Source organism: Malus sylvestris, chromosome 10, assembly GCF_916048215.2.
Source record: "Malus sylvestris chromosome 10, drMalSylv7.2, whole genome shotgun sequence".
Lineage (NCBI taxonomy): Eukaryota > Viridiplantae > Streptophyta > Magnoliopsida > Rosales > Rosaceae > Malus > Malus sylvestris.
The window spans coordinates 28480988-28502658 of NC_062269.1; the positions used below are offsets into that span (position 1 = coordinate 28480988).

Sequence of the window (21671 nt, forward strand, 5' to 3'; positions counted from 1 at the left end):
CTTCAACTTCATCCATCCAGCTTGTATTCTATGGTTGAGATCTCCATCTAATTCTCCGTTCTTTTGCAAGATAGATCCTAGGTAGCGAAAACGGTCGCTCTTTGGTATTTCCTGATCTCCGATCCTCACCCTTAACTCATTTTGGCCTCCATTTTCACTGAACTTGCACTCCATATATTCTGTCTTTGATCGGCTTAGGCGAAGACCTTTAGATTCCAACACTTCTCTCCAAAGGTTAAGCTTCACATTTACCTCTTCCTGAGTTTCATCTATCAACATTATATCGTCTGTGAAAAGCATACACCAAGGAATATCATCTTGAATATGTCATGTTAACTCATCCATTACCAACGCAAAAAGGTAAGGACTTAACGATGAGCCTTGATGTAATCCTACAGTTATGGGGAAGCTTTCGGTTTGTCCTTCATGAGTTCTTACGGCAGTCTTTGCTCCTTCATACATATCTTTTATAGCTTGGATATATGCTACTCGTACTCCTTTCTTCTCTAAAATCCTCCAAAGAATGTCTCTTGGGACCCTATCATACGCTTTTTCCAAATCTATAAAGACCATGTGTAAATCCTTTTTCCCATCTCTATATCTTTCCATCAATCTTCGTAAGAGATAGATTGCCTCCATGGTTGAGCGCGCTGGCATAAACCCGAATTGGTTGTCCGAAACCCGTGTCTCTTGCCTCAATCTATGCTCAATGACTCTCTCACAGAGCTTTATTGTATGACTCATTAGCTTAATACCCTTATAGTTCATGCAATTTTGTACGTCGCCCTTATTCTTGTAGATAGGCACCAAAGTGCTCTTTCGCCACTCATTTGGCATCTTCTTCGTTTTCAAAATCCTATTAAAAAGGTCAGTGAGCCATGCTATACCTGTCTCTCCCAAAACTTTCCACATTTCGATCGGTATATCGTCTGGGCCCACTGCTTTTCTATGCTTCATCTTCTTCAAAGCTATAACCACTTCTTCCTTCCTGATTCGACGATAAAAGGAGTAGTTTCTACACTCTTCTGAGTTACTCAACTCCCCTAAAGAAGTACTCCTTTCATGTCCTTCATTGAAAAGATTATGAAAATAACCTCTTCATCTGTCTTTGACCGCGTTCTCTGTAGCAAGAACCTTTCCATCCTCATCCTTGATGCACCTCACTTGGTTTAGGTCCCTTGTCTTCTTTTCCCTTGCTCTAGCTAGTTTATAGATATCCAACTCCCCTTCTTTGGTATCTAGTCGCTTATACATATCGTCATAAGCCGCTAACTTAACTTCTCTCACTGCTTTCTTCGCCTCTTGCTTCGCTCTTCTATACCTTTCACCATTTTCATCGGTCTTATCCTTGTATAAGGCTTTACAACATTCATTCTTAGCCTTCACCTTTGTTTGTACCTCCTCATTCCACCACCAAGATTCCTTTTGGTGTGGAGCAAAGTCCTTGGACTCTCCTAATACCTCTTTTGCTACTTTTCAGATACAACTAGCCATGGAATCCCACCTTTGGCTAGCTTCCCCCTCGCTATCCCACACACACTGGGTGATTACTTTCTCTTTGAAAATGACTTGTTTTTCTCCTTTTAGATTCCACCATCTAGTCCTTGGGCACTTCCAAATCTTGTTCTTTTTTCTCACTCTTTTGATATGTACATCCATCACCAACAAGCGATGTTGATTAGCCAAGCTCTCTCCCGGTATAACTTTGCAATCCTTACAAGTTATACGATCCCCTTTCCTCATTAGAAGAAAATCTATTTGTGTTTTTTACGACCCACTATTGTAGGTAATCACATGTTCTTCTCTCTTCTTAAAGAAGGTGTTGGCTAAGAAGAGATCATATGCCATTGCAAAATCCAAGATAGCTTCCCCATCCTCGTTTCTCTCCCCAAAACCATGGCCACCATGAAAACCTCCATAGTTGCCTCCATAAGCCAAACAAGAGTTGTCATCTTGCCATTCACACACACATATACTTTCCAACACCATTAAACAATCACATCAATTAATAACTAACGTAGGGCTAGAACGACACAGTTCGGCCGAAGCCTACATCTTTGAAGCTTTCTGAATTTAGACCGAATCCAATGAATCAACAAAGTTAAGGATGTGATTTCGGACCACTCAACGAAATTCAACAATATTAGGTTGCGGACCACTCAACGGAACCAAAATACCAAGTGGGATTCCGGACCACTCAACATAATCCAAACTAGGATACGATTCCAGACCACTTAAAGGAATCACGGAGTAGAAGGGATTATGGACCTCTTAATGGAATCCGAGTGGATAAGATTCTGGATCACTCAACGAAATTGCAGAGTACAATGGATATCAGACCACTTAATGAAATCCAAAGCAGGATATGATTCCAGACCAATCAACGGAATCACGAAACACGAGGAATTCTGGACCACTCAACAAAATCCAGATGGTGCAAGGAACTTGACCACTTAACGAAACCCTAGCAGAACCCAGTTTCGGACCACTTAACGGAACCGAGTGGAAGTCCAAGAAACATAACAACGGATCGAAGAAACAAGACATGAATCAAGTTACTCAATTCACGAAGGCTCAATGAAATGAAACAAGAACAAGTACTAAATTTAGAACGGATCAACAAAGCAAGAAATGAAACAATATTGAAGCAACGAGTCCTTATGACAATGGGTTAACGGTCCACTGCTAGCCCTCACACTTAACAAACAATCCAACATGCATTTCAAATCACATTTATATTCCTAATGCACAAGTCAAATTACATTTCATAATAATAGTTCGATGGCTAATTATTAAAAATCACATTTCAATAGAAATCACATTTATAAAACCAAGTCATATCCATAAAGGATAACCAAGTGAGGTGCATCAAGGATGAGGATGGAAAGGTTCTTGCTACAGAGAACGCGGTCAAAGACAGATGGAGAGGTTATTTTCATAATCTTTTGTCTTCTTTTCCTTGCTCTAGCTAGTTTATAGATATCCAACTCCCCTTCTTTGGTATCTAGTCGCTTATACATATCGTCATAAGCCGCTAACTTAGCTTCTCTCACAGCTTTCTTCGCCTCTTGCTTCGCTCTTCTATACCTTTCACCATTTTCATCGGTCCTATCCTTGTATAAGGCTTTACAACATTCCTTCTTAGCCTTCACCTTTGTTTGTACCTCCTCATTCCACCACATGGATTGTTGAGAACTTTTTGTAAGGCTTGAATATTTGGGGTAAGCAATATTTTGCATCTTTCCTTTTTCGTGTGTTTGATATGGACCCTGTGAATCTCTTAGAAAATTATTGATGCTTATTTTATTCTACAAATCAATGAATCCCCATGAAATCAAAATCCAAAAGTGCACATGGGGCACATATGAATCATTAAAAACAAAAAATTGGAACCGCAGCCATAGTACTATGAAAAACATTATCCTTAAATTAAAACTAACCAGAGATCGACATAACATTAACAATTAATCCAACTGATGAAGCAGATAGAGCTAAGTCATGGTTTGGAAATACAGCTTAGATTAAACCTAAAACTCTGTGATTATTTTTGTCAGTTTTTATTTGACCAAATTAAGATGAATTTCACAATAGCTTTTTCAAAACTTGGGTTTCTGGATTGTTGAGAACTTTTTGTAAGGCTTGAATATTTGGGGTAAGCAATATTTTGCATCTTTCCTTTTTCGTGTGTTCGATATGGACCCTGTGAATCTCTTAGAAAATTATTGATGCTTATTTTATTCTACAAATCAATGAATCCCCATGAAATCAAAATCCAAAAGTGCACATGGGGCACATATGAATCATTAAAAACAAAAAATTGGAACCGCAGCCATAGTACTATGAAAAAGATTATCCTTAAATTAAAACTAACCAGAGATCGACATAACATTAAAAAGCCAAATACACATATAAAAAGTGTTTGTTGGGTAATGGGTATGGGGTGAATTCTATCTTCTGTCTTGGTGTTTCATGTGTTGTGTGATGAGAATTGAGAAGTGAGAGAGAAGATAGCTATACATTTTATTAGGGTTTGTGGGGACTGGGGGGGCATGGGCTCACAAAACAGGAACCAAAGTACTTGAGTACAAAACGATCAAGCATCATGCGTTTCACGGATTTTCTCCTGGTGGGGAACACACTTCCAGCTTTTGGCTTGAAGCATGAGCAGTTTGTCTCCCTCAGAACCATGATCTTCATCATCTCCTCTTCTGTTGAGTTCATCTTCATCTTCGTAGCTTTCTCTGCTTCTTTCGTCGCATCTGGGTTCTTCTTATTCTTCAGCCCCTTTTCTGCAGCTCCTTCAACATTTTCCCTCACTGCCATCTCTCCCTCCCTCTCTCCCTCTCTCCCTCCCTCTCTCTCCTGGGTTGTGATGTTTTTGTGTTTGTGGGTCGCTTCTCTCTCTGTGTAGGGGTTTAAATAAGAGAGAGAACACGATGGCCAGGATATGAAAGAACAACAAACAATACAAAGATGTTGAGACAAAAAAAAATAAGATTCCCTTTAATGCTACACTTATCACCTTTATCATCTCTCTAATAGAGGTAGGGTTGGCCAATGCATATAGGTCTTATCTCTATTAGAGGGATGATACAAATATTTTGTAAGAGTAGCATTTTTGTTCTTTTTCCTCTTTTTTTCTGAGTAATGTTACACTTGCCACCTATTTGTACAATCTTTCTAGAGAGAAGTAGGGTATTTCAACGTATGTGAGTCCTATCTCTATTAGAGATATTGTACAAATATGTGGTAAGAGTAGCATTTTTTTTTTCCTCTACTTTCCTCCCCTCTTATATGAACGGTCACAACATCATTATCTCAATCACAATTAAGTTACGTCAATATCTTGTGTTGACTTCTTTATAGAGAAAGAAAGACAAAGTAGAAAGTGTGACAAGAGGGGAGAGGAGGAGAGAGAAATTGGAAGATAAAGAATAATACTCCAAAAAATGGTTTTCGTGACACCACTGCCTTCATCTTTTGAGAGTTATAGCTCGTGCACAACCACTTGTCCCAGTTTAGTTTTGGAAAGATTGATTAGCATTGTCAAATCTAAATAAGAACAAAAGGAATTTAGTGATTGAAATGGTACCATAACAATCCAATCGTTGTTAGAGAGATCAAATTTTAAATTAAATTTACAATTCAAATAATGTGTTACCAATACAAAATAAGCACGTTAATCAATACTTAATAATTCAATCATCAACAACCACATTATTTGGTTTACAAAATTTGGTTCTCTAACATTACCCTAACAATAATGCAATTTTTACCATCTATCTGTATCACAATTATATACCACCCTAAATAGTATCTGAGACCGATTATGAAAGCAATCATCGTCAATCTCCCAGGCTTGCTTGTTTGTTCGGCGAGTCAAGGGTAACACAAACATTTCCTATGAATCAGATTAATAGTTTGAAAATTTCCAAATGTATTTCCTTAAATTTCTAGAAGAATCAATGGAGCACGAGGTGAGAACAATTAGGTGACCATGGTGAGGGAAGAGGGAGGAAGCGTATGGGAGAAACTAGAAACCCTAAAATCATGGTTTGATTAAATTTTGAAATAAAAATAATAATAAAAAAAATAAAAAATAAAACACTCAAATTGTGAGGCTAAACTCATCCCTCTCTCTTTAGTTAATAATATCGTTGGTTCAAAAACTTAGTGAGAAGAAAAATAGAAGTATTTGTTGGAAGATTACTCACACTTGAAGTAAGATTGATACTTATTAAAGATGTCTTATCTTCTCTTCCTGTTCAAGTACTAGCAACATGTTCTCCTTCAAAGGGGGTCATGACTAGAAACTCCTTTTGATCGATGTCTAACTTTGTCACATCCCGGCCCGGGGCAGACCACTTCCCGGGTCCGCTCCACCACCGTAGCACGATATTGTCCGCTTTGGGCTTACCATTCCCTCACGGTTTTGTTTTTGGGAACTCACGAGCAACTTCCCAGTGGGTCACCCATCCTGGGAGTGCTCTGGCCTCCTTCTCGCTTAACTTTGGAGTTCCTACGGAACCCGAAGCCAGTGAGCTCCCAAAAGGCCTCGTGCTAGGTAAGGATGTGAATATACATTTAAGGATCACTCCCCTGGGCGATGTGGGATGTTACAATCCACCCCCCTTAGGGGCCCGACGTCCTCGTCGGCACACTTCCGGCCAGAGATTGGCTCTGATACCATTTGTCACATCCGGGCCGGGGAAGTGATCTGCCCCGAGCCGGGATGTGACAAACTTTCTCTTTTTAAAAAAAAATTAAAACACTACAATTTTTTATTTTTGTAATATATGTGATTATCCACCTTGATCAATCACCACAAAGATCATTTTTAATTGATGTAGCTTTCCACCTCAATTGACACATTAAATGGTATGAAGTTGTGGTATTTTAAATGGTAAAAATAACATTACTCGTGCCATAAAGTATATGGTCTAACTTGTAGATGTATATATAGTCAAACTTGTAAAAACAACAGTCATCTTTTCTTCGCTCAAAGTTCTAAGCAGCTGTAATCGCAAATATAAATAAATATAATTGTGAAAAATCAATTAACACGCACGTAAGTTCGAGGTAAGAGACTAGGTGAAGAACGTGAAAAGAGAATAAAAGAAAGACATAGAAAATATGGAAGTGAAAATAGGAACAAATTGAAAGATGGATGGTTCACAATCACTAAACGTATTATACACACCTTAATGTGAAAAAAGGTTAGATTCAATTCAACACTAATCATTTTAAGCCCTCGCTTTATTTTTATCTTTGATAGATTAATAATAGATTTGGAAACTTCAACCGTGTGTAAATCAAAGCTTTGCTTACCAAAAAGGACTGAGAAGCTTCCTCGAAACTTCTAAGAACATGAAGGAAGTGAGATTTCCATATATAATGAAAGATTGAAGCGTCCAACTTATTTGAGAGCAATGACACCCAACTTGCATGCGCATTGAGCTTGAGAAATGAAAAGGAAATTATCTCGCATCGTTTGGTTGGGAGAGATTTTTCAGTGTGATTGGAACATGAGTGGTACATCATGTGTCATTATACCAATAGTAGAATATGTGTGCTAAAAAATTAATAACTTAACAAATACAATTTTCCACTACTTATATAAAAATATGTGATATACCACCCATATTCTCATCACAATAAAAAAATTCTTGTGTGGTTGGAGGATTGCACTTTACAAGTCATCTTCCTCATTGGATTTGGAGGTCGTCATCTTCATCTTCTTCTGACTTTTAAAATTTAAATGAAGATAATCAAATTAACGGACCGCAAAGGTCGTCACATTTCAAGGGATTGATTAGCCGGAAAAGTTACACACCAGTAGAAAAAGGCACATGTATCTTCGAAAAGAAAAAAGAAAAAAGGCACATGTACATATATGTAGGGTCAATTTTTGCAGATTTTAAAATTTAAAATACGATCAGGATCCCTTGAGCTATCTTGTAAATCTTCATAGAGTATTAGGTTAATCTTCGGTTGTGCAAAATATTGATTAACATACATCTTTAAACTTTAGGCGGAGGTTCATTGTATGCCAATGGTTTTTTTCTTTCACATTTTCATTCTTTGTTGGGGTTTGGAAGCGAATAAAATATGAAAGATTTCCTGAAGCAATATATCATCCTTCATAATAACCACGCGCGATGCAATTTTTTTCTACATCAATTTTGCATTAAAAAAAAATCCAACATCATTTTACAATAAATGGGGGAAGACCTTAAAAGAGTATGTGCCTGCATCGTATTACTAAAATGCCCATGAGAGCAAAAATCACAAGGAATTAGACCACGGTCAGAGAGCAAGACTGACAAGCAAGAGACATAACAAAACCACAGCCACGCGTGTTAACATGAAAGTGTTAAATTGAAATTTAAAGTAAGACCACGAAAAGTTAGAGACCTTGAAATTCCAGGAGATTTCATGCCAAGCTTGGGCAACGAGCCTTCAATTGTATATGTGAAAGTGAATAGCCAATTTCATACAAGATAAAAACGAATCTATGTATTCTTCTTTGCTTAGAAGTGAGAGGTTTTAAGTTTGAATCTCGTAAATGACGAATTTAATACCAAATTAAATTGCCCATTGTGTGGTTTAGCCGAATTCTCCCACCTCTTAATGTAAAAATACCAATGTACTCAAAACAATGAGAAAATTTAGGCAATAATCATAAAATAATACTTGCATCCCCCATAAAGGAAATGTACATTTTCCACCATTTTCTAACATATCTTAAACGTATAAATTTCATAATAAAAATCGTTTAATTATTTAATATTTATTTTAAAATCATTTCTAAAAAATTCATTCGAATCGGAGATTATTTATGCATCTAAATATATGGAACAAATCAACAGTGTGAGTCCTAAGTGACATAATTGTGATGAATCATCCATGTATTTAATACATTTAGTTAACTAATCAAACAATATCCGATTCAAATGATTTTTTTGTAAGAACAATCTTCAAATGAAAATTAACAAATTAAACGTGTTAGAAGTTACGTTATCTGCAAATGGGTTCCCTCATGGGAAATTCAAGTATTACATAATTAGTATATCATTGTTAATCGTCAGTTATGAGGACCTGTGAGGCCTTTTTCTATAAGTCTTTAGATTAATTTAATGGTAAATTAACATATATATTCAACTACCTCTTATACCTAATCAAAATTCTAACCTGCAAATCTAAAAATTAAAATGAAAATAAGAAATCATTTAGTACTACAGTTTAATAGTTTAATAGTATTCATCCTCATTAGTAAATAAGAAATTTTAGGTTCGACTCTTGCCAAAGGTGAATTTCAACCACATTATTACTAGCTAGTCTTAGCCAACTCTTCCACCCTAGTCTAAATAATATTGTTTGTTTAAAAAAATAAAAAAATAAAAAAAAAAAGTTCAAGCGTGAGAAACTTCCAACGGCAGGCTTTTTCCATGGGTGATAAACTTTGCACGTCACAAAATCAAGATCATATTTAGGAATGGACAAAATATCCACGGTTATGAGTAACTGCGATTATCCGTCAATTTAAATTCACGGTTACGTTATTTAGATAAATAAATAATTATGGATATAACCGTTTGGGTGATTATGGATATTAACCGCGATTATAAACAAGTACCGTTTACCTGTTTATTTTAATATATATATATAATTATGGATATAACCGTTTGGGTTATTATGGATATTAACCGCGATTATAAACAGGTATCGTTTACCTGTTTATTTTAATATATATATATATATATCTCTCCTATTTTTATGCGTTGGTGATGTCTGGATTCAATCTTTTAGGATATTGTATTAATTTTTAATCAGAATTGGTGATTGACAAACATTATGATTGCAAATGAAATGAAGGAATACTCCCTGCAAATTCCTCCTTTCTTCTTCTTCCTCCTCCCAAACCCTTCGATTCTCGGCATAAAGGTGTAAATAGTTTTTGTTAAGATTTTATTATTCTTGGTCAGAGCTGCAGACTCACATTCTGATAAAATAAAGAAACATTTTGATATGGGGCTAAAATTTCACATAAAAGGTTCCTTTACAAACATCACATTCTGACTTCTACCCTCCATATAAGAGAAATTTCCCATTGGATCTACCCAATTCCATCAGCCGGGAAACTTTTGGCACAGTAATAGTGTACCTAGTTTTAACAAATTTTCCAATTATGCATTAAAGACTACAAAGGAAAATGCTTTCTAGTAATGTGCTTTTACGTGGATCCCTGAACATGTAACTTGGTTCCAGACTAACTTACCTTGCATATAGGTCGTTGATGATCCCTCAAGTTGACTAGCAGATTGTCACACTTCAAATCAAACTGAACAATATTCTTTCAATGCAATTATTCCATGCCAAAAGCAGCATCCATGGCAATTATAAGCTTTCTACGACGGTCAAGTGATCTGCATAAGGAATGCCACGTTCCAAGATAGGCATAACAAAACTGTTAAGATGCAAAAAAGAAAAGAAATTATAGAAAAATTACCTATTCTTTTTAAGTAGGGCATGCCTAAGTGATCCGTTCACCATGTACTCAGTTACAGTTGCCAACGTTCCTCCAGCTCCATCAGGTACTACCCCATATAATGCAACCACATTTGGATGATGGAGAGCTGAAAGGATTTGCGCCTCTCTCCAGAAGTCCTTTGTCTGATACAGCCACATGAACAATCAACTTCACATGCATGTCAAATGAAAATTACAAATTTTCACAAGAAATTTAAAGATTGTCCATAAGGTACCAAGATATTCCAGATAAAAATGACACCTTTGTTTTAAGGCAGACGGTGTATGTCATGATAGATGCCAGAAGCCAATGAAAATCATATTACTCTAACATTTAATGTCACGGATTATTGTCATAAAACAACTAAAGATGTTAACTTTCTTCAACACCTACTGTGCAGGTGATGGGAAAAAATAACAAAACAAATTTGTTCAGGAAACCCACCAGTCGGTCTTGCTCTGATGATCTTCCTGCAAAACAGCTCTTTTTTATTCGCTTTATAGCAACATCTGTTCCCCGCCATTTTCCATGATAAACAGTTCCATATGTACCAGATCATAATTCCCGTAATTATTCAAGATCTGCATTTTTTATAATCTGGACCACATTTAAAAGATTCACTTGCATGAACAACTTAAATTTTATAAATACCCACAAAGGAAAAATGCTGCAAAAATGATCTATTCACAAATCAGAGAGCATTTCAGTCATATTATTATCTCAAGGAGCGACATAATTACCACCTAAAGCAATCAATGACAATATGAGAAGTATACACAAGAATGAGTGATTGTTGTCTCATACGTCCCTACACATCCATTTGTTATCAGTGAATATAGCTCTCTCTATAGGCTACATATCTACGCACATATATCAAGTCAGAATCTTGACAAAAACTTTTATCATTCGAAAGTATTGAGCTTTGTATCCCTATTCTAATGAGAATATAACAGGAGTCAAAACTGCATACTCCAAATTAAGTGTTTAGAGGCAAGAGGAGTATGAATCTCTTCTCATCAGGCAAAAATACAATCTTAGGGATTTAGGAGACATGAGAAATTGAAAGGGGAATCGTTGCACTTACCAAGAGACAATCCCATCATATGTAATCATCAGATGCTATACTTTTTTAAGATGGAAGATAGATCAGAGTCAAACAGGAAAGGGATAGCAGACACGGTGAGCTCTGTCTCAGTTTGAAAAGAAAAAAGAAAAGAAAATTGGGTAGTTTTAGGAGCAAAATAGTTCATTTGTGTAGAACTATAACAGCATCTGAGAGCTAGGAAGTTATCACCCAATAAATTTTGTTATACCAAAGATTCAGAAAATGGGATTAGGTATGGTGGTACCCTTTCTCTTCACATTTATAATATACGGAACTAATTAACTATGTTGAGTACAGTGAAGGGGGAAAGCCATACCTTCCTATGAATGAATTTAAAAGAGGGGATTTTCCTGCATTTTTAGGACCAAAAATGAAGCAGCTAACATTTCTTTCCGTTTTTTTCCTTTTACGATCTACTGATCTTCTTCTAGTAACATGGATAGCTGAAGCAGGACTGCCATTGTATCCAACATATATCAAATTCGCCAAACTTCGGTTTGGATTTAAAAGTGTCATGAGGGCCCACTGGAATCACAAAAAAACAAAGATATAGTTACAATTTACAATTGGCTTAAGGAGATTATTTAAACAAAGAAAAAAGGGAAACATGTATATCATCCAAAATAAATGGGAAAAAAAAAAAATTCATGAAGAGCATATGTAAACTAATTTAAACAGGGTAGCAACGAAAACGAAGATACCTCAGATAAAAATGCATTAAGAGGTAAATTCCCAGATGCCGTTCTCTCTGCAGCATCCTTATAAGGAGCTTCACTCAAAGGACTGAAATTTCAGTAAACTGCATATTAAAAATCTATTTTTGGAGAATAAAAAGAAACCATGATAGGAACATACATAATTTTATCCACAAATAACAAAAGGGTAAAAGGAACATACATTATTTTACCCTCACCAGTCATTTCCAAGTCAATCCATACCAGTGCCATTTTGTACTCTTCTGGAGGTATCTCCGTAATTTGCTTACTCTGCTTCTCATTTACCAGCTATAACTCATTTCCACATAAAGATACAAAATCTAGATAACAATAACTAATGCCAAACCACCCAACCAGTGGCGGATCCACAGTGGGGTCGTCGGGGTCGCACGACCCCTTGGAAACCATGGAAACAACCTTGAAGCTCCCATATGCGACCTCTTGGAGCTGGGGTCGTCGGGGTCGGACTCGCACGCCAACTGTTCGACAAAAAGCCTGAACGAAGACTCGGCAGGAAGAGGAAGAAGAAGCAGCGCTTGCGCGCGCTTCTTTTTTTTCAAAACAGACGGGCAAAACGGCGTCGTTTTGGCCCAGGAAATTTTTTTAAATGACCTGGCCAAAACGGCGTCGTTTTGGGCCAGGCCGATCAAAAAAAAAAAAAAATTCCCACCGTGTCCCCCCCCCCCAGTCCCAGCCTTCCTACCCGACTCCTATACAATCAAAAGCCCCAATTTCTTTTGTTTTCTCATCCTCCAACCCTAACTCAATCCCCCCAAACCCTCAACTCCTCTCCTCCCTTGCTGTTGCTGCCCCCAAACCCTCAACTCCATCTCCTCCCTTGCTGCTCCCCTGCTGGCAGCTCCAACTCCATCTCCTCCCTTTGTTTATATTGTGAGTATTTATTTTGAATATTTTGTATATGTAGAATATATTTAATTAATTGAAATTCAATTCATATTTATTTTGTGAGTTTTTATTGTGAGTTTTTATTGATGGTTTGTTTATATTGTGATTTTTTATTTTCATTATTTTGTATATGTAGAATGCAAGATGAGATATTTAATTTAATTGAAATCCAATTCATATTTATTTTGATTATGTTTATGGTTTGTTTATATTGTGAGTATTTATTTTGAATATTTTGTATATGTAGAATATATTTAATTTAATTGAAATTCAATTCATATTTATTTTGATTAAATTGATGGTTTGTTTATATTGTGAGTTTTTATTTTCATTATTTTGTATATGTAGAATGCAAGATGAGATATTTAATTTAATTGAAATCCAATTCATATTTATTTTGATTATGTTTATGGTTTGTTTATATTGTGAGTATTTATTTTGAATATTTTGTATATGTAGCATTATTATGGAACGGTTTTTTAAGAGAAAGTCATCATCGGGTTCGGGTAGTTCGAATAATGTTGATAGTTCAAATACTGTTGGTAGTTCAAGAACTCTAAGTTCAAGACAAAGTCATTTAGATGATGTTTTGGGTAATCTTCAAGCGGATCCTGGATTAAGAACTCGAATAATAGATTATGACGCTAATATGAGAGATGAGGTCCGAAGATTATATCTACAAAAAGGACCTTGTCAACCTAGAGGTCATAATTTCCCAATAACTAATATGTCGGGAATTAATCGACGCTTCATTCCCCAATGGTTTGATGAGTTTGATTGGTTGGAGTATAGTGTATCTAAAGATGCGGCATTTTGTCTCTATTGCTATCTCTTTAAAACCAATTTTGAACAAGTGGGTAGTGAAGCTTTCACTGGAGATGGATTTAAGAATTGGAAGAAAGGGAGAGAAAGATTTAAGATGCATGTTGGACCGGTTGGGAGTGTTCATAATAAGGCTAGAGAAGCTGCTACAAATTTGATGAATCAAGCTACACATATTGAAACGGCAGTGAGCAAACACTCTGACCAAGCTCGTAAGGCTTATCGCACATGCTTGATTGCTTCAATCAAGTGCACTAAGTTTTTATTGCGACAAGGTCTTCCTTTTCGTGGCCATGATGAAAGTGCCACTTCAAGCAATAGGGGAAATTACTTGGAGTTATTGCAATTCCTTGCAGATAATAATGATAAAGTTAGAGAAGTTGTGATGGAAAATGCTCCGAGGAATCTCAAATTACTAGCTCCTTCCATTCAAAAAGAAATTGTGAATTCATGTGCCCTTGAAACACTTGATGCTATCATGGATGGTCTAAAAGATAGATTCTTTTCAATATTGGTGGATGAAGCACGTGATGTGTCTGTGAAAGAGCAAATGGCTATGGTGTTGCGTTATGTGGATGACAACGGGCATGTAATTGAAAGATTTGTGGGTATCCAACATGTTACCCACACTACTTCAAGTTCACTAAAGGATGTTATTGACACATTGTTTTCTCGCAACGGTTTGAGCATTTCCAAGCTACGAGGACAAGGTTATGATGGTGCTAGCAATATGAGAGGTGAGTTGAATGGCCTTAAAACAAAGATATTGAGAGAACAACCTTGTGCATATTATGTTCATTGCTTTGCTCATCAACTTCAACTAGCTCTTGTTGCCGTAGCAAAGATGAATATAGACATTGCCTCTTTTTTTGCAACGGCTAATAGTGTGGTTAATCATGTTGGAGCATCTTGTAAGCGGCGTGATTCACTTAGAGGGCAACTTCAAGAAGAGCTTGTGATAACTTTTGAAAATGATTGTCTTATAACGGGGCGAGGCTTAAATCAAGAAACAAGTCTCAAACGTGCCGGTGACACACGATGGAACTCACACTATGGTACCTTGATTAGCATCATTTCTATGTTTTCATCCGTGGTTCATGTGCTTCAAATGGTTATTGATGATAATCCCAATGAAAGTGCGGGTGAAGCAAATAAGTTAATGAGAATGATACTTACTTTTGAGTTTGTGTTTCACCTTTTCTTGATGAAAGTCATATTGGGACTCACAAATGATTTGTCACAAGCATTGCAAAGGAAAGATCAAGAAATAGTGAATGCAATGGCTTTAGTGAAATCATGCAAGGAAAAGCTATATTGGATGAGGAATAATGGGTTCGATGCATTGGTTGATGAAGTATCTTCTTTTTGTGAAAAACATCATATTGATGTTCCTAACATGGAAGAGGCATTTATACTTCCAGGGAGGTCAAGGCGTTATGCTCCAATAAAGACAAATCGTCATCATTATCGTGTGGAGCTCTTTATTTATGTCATTGATGAGCAAATTACGGAGTTAGATGATCGCTTTAATGAGGTAAATACCGAGTTGCTTATTTGTATGGCATGTTTGAGTCCGAAAGATTCATTTGTAGCTTTTGATAAACCAAAGTTACTTCGTCTTGCTCAATCTTATCCTCAAGACTTTTCGGATGAAGATTATTTGGCACTTGAAGATCAACTTGAGATTTATATTCATTATGTGTGTTCCAGTAGTGATTTCTCTCAATTGGAAGGGATTGGTGATCTTGCAAAAAAAATGGTGGAGACAAGGATGCATCAAGTATTCAATTATGTATATTTGCTCATTACATTGTCTTTAGTTTTACCAGTTGCAACTGCTTCAGTGGAGAGAGCATTTTCTGTCATGAATATTGTTAAGGGTTCACTTAGGAACAAAATGGGTGATCAATGGTTGAGTGATAGCTTGCTTGTTTATATTGAGAGAGATATTTTTTCTTGTATTGAAAATGAAGCTATAATGCTTCGTTTTCAAAATATGAAACCTCGTCGTGGACAATTATAGTTTGTAATATTGTTTCCATTATGAATTATGAATGAAAGTACTATGATTTCATTTTCAATATGTTTTTCCATCCTAAATTTTTATTTGAACTTTTACACTGCGACCCCTTGGGGTAAGATTCCTGGATCCGCCACTGCACCCAACTGTCCTTTTACAAACAGAACTGTTTACAATAAGCATATATAACATGATTTGGTCTGCAGTGCTTTCACCAATAGTTATAAAAACAAAGATTCTAAAGATATGCATGCAAAATGACTATTACCTCCAAGTAAGCAGTTGCACGGATGCAATCATAAGTTGCACACATCATGTTCAATCTGATAGCTTCAGTATAGCACTTGACAACATTATTTCAGGCTTTTCCTTAAATGCAGTATTTCCCTGGGAAAAGATGAGTAAACATAGAAATTGAAACAATACTCATTAGTACATTGGTATCACAGTTCTTTTGCTGATAGAAAATGAAATTAAACAGATATAAGCATAATATTTGACAAACAAAGCAATGGGAAAGTAATTTTCTGATATTTCATTTAATTAAGGGGATGGAGAAATCTAATTTCAATTTTGAAGGAGAACACTATGTACTTCATTCATATCAAAGAATAGCACGATTCTAATTTCAATTTTTAACATAATAAAATATATGGCATTCACATATTACTTAAACTTCTTTCAAATTTACTTTTGTATTTAAAGATTGTATATTTTAATGAGTTTAAATTGACTTTATATATAAATTATACCATTTTATATTTCAATAATAATGTACATTGTATAATTACAGTTGTCAAAATAAACAAACAAGAGGGAGCCTTCACAAAGGTTGCTTAGGAGAAGTCTCAGCAGTCGGTAGAGCCCCAGAAAGAGAAGGCACCGAAGGGGGATCATTTGGAGCCTCAGTACTGGACAGAACCCTAGAAAGAGGAGGCATCGGAGGTTGATCATTTGGAGCTTCATTACGCGGTACAGCCCCAGAAGACGAAGGCAATAAATGCCTTTGGAACAAACCCACAAACCTCTGATGATCAAGTAAAATCTGACCATCAGATTCCTTCATCTGGTCAAGCTTCCTCTTCATATTTGTAGCATAGTCATGTGCGATCCGGTGCAACTGTTTATTCTCATGCTTGAGCCCTCTAATCTCCGGTTTGAGACTCATCACTTCAGCCGCCAATGATTCAACTTGGCGGGTTCGAGCAAATAGGCGTTGGGCCATATTAGACACAGAACATGCACATTAAACACTGAGAGCTAGAGAATCCTTAACAGCCAACTCATCAGACCGTTTGGAAAGTAGTCTGTTATCTTTGGGAGTGAGAAGGTTCCTGGCCACCACCGCAGCGGTCATATCATTCTTCATCACGGAATCCCCAACGGTAAGAGGACCAGTAGGAGATAAGAAGGATGGGTGCCATATGTTGTCTGGAGAAGGCGTGGCTGCCTCTTCAACAAGGTTCAAGTCAAAACGACGGTCAGAGGGGCCAGACATTTTCAAAGGTGTTGAAGAGAGAAGAGGTCGGACAAATCAAGATCTTAGAAATGCAATGGTGGAGATTCAAGTGTGCTTTGGAACTTAATGTCAGCCTCTATAAAAACCTGCACTCGACGGAGCTTCAGAAATCGAAGAGGCGCCTACTCAGAAATCGAAGAGGCGTTTGCTTTCTCAAAAGCTGGGCTGCTCAGAGACCACGAGGGTCAATCTCAGAAATTGAAGAGGCGTTTGCTTTCTTAAAAGCTGGGCTGCTCAAAGACCACGAAGGTCGATCTCAGAAATCTAAGAGGCGCTTGCTTTCTCAAAAGCTGGGCTGCTCAGAGACGACGAGGGCCGATCTCAGAAATCGGAGAGCCACCTGCTTTTTCAGCCTTGTCAGCACCTGTCACATGCACAGTCACCTTTGCGGAAATTACGGGCATTCTGTCGAAGATTTCTGGTGAAGTAGAAAGCACGTGAATTCAATCACCCACTTTCCACACGCACCATCAGCTCATGGGTACCACAGATAACTTTGTCAAAAATCTCTGACAAAGTTTAGACACGTGAAGCTTGCAGCTCCCACTACATCACTATGACCAAGAAAGGTAAAAGAATAGCAAAGAAACAGCACTAACAAAGTTTAGACACAAATTTTGAAGGTCTAGCTACCATATTATTACCCATAAGGGTAAAGGAACAGCACCACTGCTGGATAATTACAAAGTCCCTGTGTGTCAACCTCTGTGCTCTGTGGCAAGGTAGACTAGCAAACATGCCCAACCTTTACTCACATTCGAGAAAACACTCCCAACAAGATTGATTGCTCCAAAATCGAAGAGGCACCGTCCTCCGAATCTCGGGAGCCAGACTCCCAACATGATTACTTTCTCAAAAATCGAAGAGAGACTGCTCTCCAAATCTCAAGAGCCAGACTCCCAGCAGGATTGCTTTCTCAAAAATCGAAGAGGCACCGTTCTTCGAATTTCGAGAGCCAGATCCCCGATAGGATTGCTTGTTCGAAAACCGAAGAGGCACCGCTTTCTCAACTTCGAGAGCCAAATCTCCTTGGATAAAGCTTGTCTGTAATCTTCACACGCAACATCAACTTTCCAAATACCACAGACCGCTTTTTCAAAGTGCTCTAACAGAGTTAAAACACGTGAAGCTGGCAGCTCCCATTACCGTGCTATGACCAAGCAGGGTAAAGGAATATCATTACTACTTGTTGTTCGGGAGACTCCTATATATGTCGACCTCCATCCTCAACGGACAGGCAGACCTGCAAAAATGCTCAACCCTTCCTCATATCTAAGAGGGCACTTCCAACAAAGCCTCTTGAAATACTCAGCTTTCTTTCCCCCCGATAATACCTCTGCAAACAAGCTACACCAGAGCAAGAATATCTCATATCATTAGGGTTAAAAGCAAGAGTATCCCATATCATGCTTTTCCCCTATCTTTTCATTTGGCCTTGTTCTTACCTGCAAGACAAGGAGAAAGAAAGCAATCAGTCAGCACTTGGAATCAAGCTTCCAGTCAGGAACCGACTGCCTGGAACCCCTTACCTGATTACTTACCTGGCATTGCTCTCGAGTACTCATCTTCAACATCTTATACTTCCAGAGAAGATACCACATCTGCCTGAGGAACAGATAGGGAAAGTGAGAAGGATACAAGGAAGCATGTGGAGACAAGCATAACAGAACACGTGCCGATACATCCATTACTTTGTCAACAGCAAAAGTATCCCATATCAGCAGGGTCGAACGTACTCAAGATTTGATGGACTTGTTTTGACCCTCAAATTCTTCATTCGGCCTTATACTCTGGAGGAAACCAGAAAACCCTCCAGCCCAGTTCAAGAATAAGCATGTGGAAAGTTACTTCTTCAAAAGCAAAAGTATCTCATATCATCTCTTCTCCTTTTTCTTCTCTTTATCCTTCATGCTGCCTGCAAGATAGGGAGAATGAGAACAATCAGTCGGAACTCGAAATCAAATTTATGATATGGGACTGATTGCTTGGAGCTCTGATTGCTTACCTTGTCTGTCACCTCTTTCAGCAGATCCCCTAGCTCGGTGACTTAGGGGACTCCTACTTCATGGTTTGTATCACGTTTGACCAAGCCTGAAACTACAAGTAAGCTTCAAGTGAAATTGATACATTACCTTGTGCATCTCCACCAGTTAAAGATATCACCCCTGGATGGAGGAAGAGTATTTCCAGAAAAGATGCCACATCTACCTATGAGACAGATAAGGCAAGTGAAGACGATACCACACTTCGGTACTTAGAAGTTTCGTGATTACGAGATCATTCTCCCACAATATTTCCTAATGTCATTTGTACTAAATCATTCATTTGTACTCACTAAAGGAGAGCTTGAACCTATGTACTTGTGTAAACCCTTCACAATTAATGAGAACTCTACTCCGTGGACGTAGCCAATCTGAGTGAACCACATACATCTTGTGTTTGCTTTCCTGTCTCTATCCATTTACATACTTATCCACACTAATGACTGGAACAATCTAGCGAAGACCACAAACTTAATATTTTCTGTTGTACCAAAGTCCTCACTGATTTTGTGCATCAACAATCTTTAAGTCCTTACCTTTTTGCGTTGGTAATGGATGAGTCAACATGACATATTCAAGATGAGATTCCTTGGTGTATGCTTTTCACAAACGATATAGTGTTAATAGATGAAACTCAGGAAGAGGTAAATGCGAAGCTTAACCTTTGGAGAGAAGTGTTGGAATCTAAAGGTCTTCACCTAAGCCGATCAAGACAGAATATATGGAGTGCAAGTTTAGTGCAAATGGAGGCCACAATGAGTTAGGCGTGAGGATCGGAGATCAGGAAATACCAAAGAGCGACCGTTTTCGCTACCTAGGATCTATCTTGCAAAAGAACGAAAAATTAGATGGAGATCTCAACCATAGAATACAAGCTGGATAGATCAAGCGGAAGAGTGCATCCGGCGTGTTGTGTGACCGTCGTAGGCCACTGAAGGCGGTGAAGCATCAACACGTACACAAAATGGGTGTAGTGGAGATGAGGATGCTTCGTTGGATGTGTGGGCACACGAGAAAGGATAAGATTAGGAATATGGATATCCGAGGTAAAGTAGGAGTAGCCGAAATTGAAGGAAAGATGAGAGAAAATCGATTACGGTGGTTTGGACATGCGCAAAGAAGGCCTACTGACGCTCCGGGCCGAAGGGGTAGAGGAAGACCTAGGAAAACTTTGGAAGATACCCTAAGAAAAGACTTAGAGTACTTAGATCTAACGGAGGACATGACACAAAACCGAGCGCAATGGCGTTCTAGGATTCATATAGCCGACCCCACTTAGTGGGAAAAGGCTTTGTTGTTGTTGTTGTTGTTGTTGTATTGTATAATTACAGTTATAGTCCATGAATACAATTAAAGGCCTTTGAATTTCTTTGCAAGAGAAGATTTATACGGAAAAAGCAACTGCAAATATACAGAATGAGGGAATTTAAGGTTTGTAGTTCACCTACACAACAATTTCTTACTATATAGATACAACTTAGTAGTAAGAGAGCTTTAGATAACACTATTCAAGTCCACAGGTAATTATAAACTATAATCATATAATAATATCTCACAATAAAAATCAATGTGACTAAAAACAAATGATATATATCAACTTTTGATGATTTCTCTTATTTTCCCTCTCTTTCTCAGCAACCAAACAGCAATCGAAAATTACCAAAAACTGAAAAGATTGAAGTACCTGGGCAAGTTGGAATGCCTGGGTTGCCATTTGCACTTGGTGTAAAAAAATCAGGGTGGGCATCTTCAAGAGCACCTAAACCCTTCATCCATAAACGTATGTATAAAAATCAACAAAATAATCTTGTGATTGCATTAATCCGTAGAAAAAAAATATGCTAAAATTCAAAGTTAGGGTGCAAAGAACCTAATTTTCAGCAATCAAGAGTCGCAGATCCGAGGCATTCAAGCACACAACAGAGAAGAGAGTATATTTTTTTAGGCACAAACCGAGTCTTTACGTTTCCTTCTTGTGGATCTGGGAATTGGATCAATGTTTAGCTCAGAAATTGAAGGATCGAACATGGATCTGCGAGTTTGACCGAAAGATCATCCATGGGTTGCCGATTGAATTCTCCCTTTCTCTCTCTCTCCGTGCAACCAACACGTAATCCATGGGTTGCCGATCAATTCAACCTTTTCAGAACAATGCCACAATTTGGTTCTTATACAACCATCCTTCTCACAATGCCAGCTGGCCATTAACAATAACAACATTTAGCTAAATAATATTCCACTATTATTCTAACCACTATTATAATCATAACATTACCCCTCCCTTACAAAATAAACCTTGTCCTCAAGGTTAGAATTAAAGACTGAAATCGAGAAATTTGGCAGTAAACTCATCATAATCCTCCCATGTAGTTTCGTCCTCTTTGTTGTTCTTCCACTAGATTAACAGCTGAACTCCAACAGATTGGCCCTTCTTGTAGACCCTCTTTTGTAGCACCTTGAGTGGTTCAAGTGGTAGCAACCCATCATCAGTGACAGTAGGCAAGAATGGAG

General features: G+C 37.6%; 1 protein-coding gene and 1 long non-coding RNA gene across 4 annotated transcripts; both read right to left on the minus strand.

The window, feature by feature from the left end:
* Nucleotides 1-9521: 9521 nt before the first annotated feature.
* LOC126584217 (uncharacterized) lies at nucleotides 9522-10622 on the minus strand. Of its 2 annotated transcripts, XR_007610014.1 has the most exons (4): nucleotides 10475-10622; nucleotides 10010-10173; nucleotides 9779-9926; nucleotides 9522-9664 (listed from the first exon to the last, which is right to left on the minus strand). It is a non-coding gene; the product is annotated as an uncharacterized LOC126584217 (long non-coding RNA). The 2 variants fall into 2 exon arrangements; XR_007610013.1 differs by having other exon boundaries at nucleotides 9522-9926; nucleotides 10475-10621.
* A 17-nt stretch (nucleotides 10623-10639) lies between these two features.
* LOC126584213 (mitochondrial Rho GTPase 2-like) lies at nucleotides 10640-21347 on the minus strand. Of its 2 annotated transcripts, XM_050248673.1 has the most exons (6): nucleotides 21031-21347; nucleotides 20845-20926; nucleotides 15868-15986; nucleotides 12033-12121; nucleotides 11837-11918; nucleotides 10640-11660 (listed from the first exon to the last, which is right to left on the minus strand). In XM_050248673.1, the coding sequence occupies exons 3-6, from the start codon at nucleotides 15913-15915 to the stop codon at nucleotides 11418-11420; spliced, it is 462 nt and encodes a 153-aa protein (XP_050104630.1). In that variant the 5' UTR covers nucleotides 15916-15986; nucleotides 20845-20926; nucleotides 21031-21347; the 3' UTR covers nucleotides 10640-11417. The 2 variants fall into 2 exon arrangements, 1 of the variants encoding a protein (XP_050104630.1); XR_007610012.1 differs by lacking the exons at nucleotides 10640-11660; nucleotides 11837-11918; nucleotides 12033-12121 and adding an exon at nucleotides 15597-15765 and having other exon boundaries at nucleotides 21031-21307.
* Between the last annotated feature and the right edge of the window lie 324 nt (nucleotides 21348-21671).